At 53.4% G+C, this 2397-nt stretch overlaps 1 protein-coding gene across 1 annotated transcript in view; it reads right to left on the reverse strand.

Annotated features, from left to right (window-relative positions):
* Positions 1-2397, reverse strand: part of rasal2 (RAS protein activator like 2) — a 26341-nt gene that overhangs the window by 17699 nt on the left and 6245 nt on the right. Inside the window, exons 2-3 of the mRNA XM_017309905.1 lie at positions 1330-1354; positions 586-692 (exon numbers count right to left, since the gene is read on the reverse strand). Coding sequence (XP_017165394.1) covers positions 586-692; positions 1330-1354 — 132 coding nt within the window. The remainder of the gene's footprint in view (positions 1-585; positions 693-1329; positions 1355-2397) is intronic.

The following is a 2397-nucleotide window of genomic DNA, read 5'->3' on the forward strand; positions in this document are numbered from 1 at the left end:
GGCTGCTGCTGCTGCTGCCAGGCTGCTGCTACTGCCAGGCTGCTACTGGCAGGCTGCTGCTACTGCCAGGCTGAGAACATTAACTTGGAGGAACTCCAAGTGTATTTGTCTTATTAGGACTTGTTCCTTGGTTGTAATAAAGTAAGACAAGACATGGACTAGACCTCCAGACCAGTTAGTCTTTTGCCAAGTCCTTCAGATGACCAGGCTGAAACCTGTAGCTAAGAAACAGCACAACTAAACTAGGACTTGGTTTTCTAAAGGTCTTAGATGGACTGACCCCCTTGAAGACTTGAAAACTTGTTAGGACTTGTAGCCTTTTCTGGTCTACTGAACATTCCTTACTGGTCTTGGACTAGTCCGTTTATGATGACTGGTCCATAATTTGACCCGATACCTGACCTGGTCTGCTACTGACAGGACGAGTCCCTGGTTCACCTGGATCCTAAAGGACTCGTTCATCTCACTGAGGCGTCCAGAATCAGAGCAACTTCTAAACCCGGCAGAGACCTGGTCCTTAAAGACACGACTGCTACAGGAGGACAAGGAGGACATGGAGGACAAGGAGGACGTCCTCCGACTCACCGGCACTTTGAACGGAGAAGAGTTGGGATTGTCGACTGCAAGGTTCTTCTCTGAGCTGCCCAAACCGGAAATACTCCTCCTCCTCGGAGACCGCTCCGAAGACACTTCTGAGGAGACGGACAGAGGGACAGAGAAAGGGGGACAGAGACAGAGGGACAGAGACAGAGGGACCGTTAGTCATATCAACCAGAGCTTCCTGTTTTCCCGTTTCTTCCCACTAATGTTTGTCCATCATCGTCTTTATGATGGACAGACGACTGATGTCACTCAGAGACGATGGAGGACAAACAGGACGGAGGACGGATGGACGTTTAGATGGAAGCTGGTTCCTGATCTCTGGACCGTGGAGCTGAACGCTCCACTGCTGAAGGAAAACTGCTGCAAACTGAACCAAACTCAACCGGAGACAGACATTGGCTCAGATCAGGCTCTGAAGCGTCCAATCAGCAGCGAGCGCCGTCGTCATGATGTTTACATGCGATGGCGGCTCCTGCAGCAGGAACGCCGGAGCTGCAGCGAACGCAGCATGCAGCAGCAGGCTGGAGGACGCTCGCCGCAGCAGGACGCTCGCTGCATGCAGCAGCGCCGCAGCAGGAACTTTCATGCACACACACACAGAAGCAGCCGGGGGGAGGGGGGGGGGCGGCGGTCCCAAACATGGACGCCATCGCCGCTCTTTGTCCCGGACACAAAGTTCAGGCAGCATGCTGCAGGAAGTGAGACGGTCACATGACAGAGACATACCTCGATCGCAGCTGTTCCCCATCATCTGAGGAGGACACACACACACACACACACACACACACACAGGGTCAGACGGGATTGGCCGGAGCAGCCGCCGCCCGCCAGCCAATCAGCTCAAGCTGCAAACATCCGTCTGCGTCCCGTCGACATCCTCCATCCTGCCTCTCCCTCCTCACTCAGCAGTAACTCTATGCTCTACCGCATCGATCCAATCAATCCTGCAGCTTCCTGCTCCTCCTCTTCCTCCTTCTCCTGCTCTCTACTCTTCCTCCTCCTTCTCCTCTCTCTCTCCTCTTCCTCTTCCTGCTCTCTCTCTCCTCTTCCTCCTTCTCCTCTCTGTCTCCTCTTCCTCCTCCTGCTCTCTCTCTCCTCTTCCTCCTCTCCTGTTCCGATGTGGTTCTTAGCTCTGGGCGCCGTTACCCCAGTGGCTCAGTTTCCCTCGCTGCTCTGCAGCTTCCTGACTGAGCTGGTCCTGGGTCAGAGGTCGGCTGACCTCAGCTCGGGGTCAAAGGTCGGCTGCTGGGCTGTTTGTCCAGAAGATTCACCCAACAAAGAGCCAGCAGCTCAGCCTGACAACCCTCTTCGGTGTGGACGTTCCTGCTGCAGGAAGCTGTCCTGTGTGTGACGAAGGTTTTTAAAGCCACAGGAACCGAGAGTCAGGCTGCGACAGAGCGAGAGAGAGCAGGTCTTCACACAGATAACGGAAAGGTTGGCCAGCTTTCAGCCTCTGTGTTGGAAAACGCTGCAACCTTTTTCTTCCTTCATCAGAAAACGTTGTGATGTTTTTGTCTTTCTTACACTAAATGATCTGGAGTTTCTCGTCTTCCTGTTTTGAGTTTTTGCTCAGCTGGTCCTAAAAACACATCCAGCGATAATTACTGCACCGCAAGCAGAGACATGAACCAACCCTGATACTGACTTACTGCGCAAACATGGAGGCCCTCAATGCTAGCTGCTAGCCCATCAATGCTAGCTGCCAGCCGCTAACCCATCAATGCTAGCTGCTAATCCATCAATGCTAGCTGCTAACCCATCAATGCTAGCTGCTAACCCATCAATGCTAGCTGC

This window comes from Poecilia reticulata, linkage group LG17, assembly GCF_000633615.1.
Source record: "Poecilia reticulata strain Guanapo linkage group LG17, Guppy_female_1.0+MT, whole genome shotgun sequence".
NCBI classification, from domain to species: Eukaryota; Metazoa; Chordata; class Actinopteri; order Cyprinodontiformes; family Poeciliidae; genus Poecilia; species Poecilia reticulata.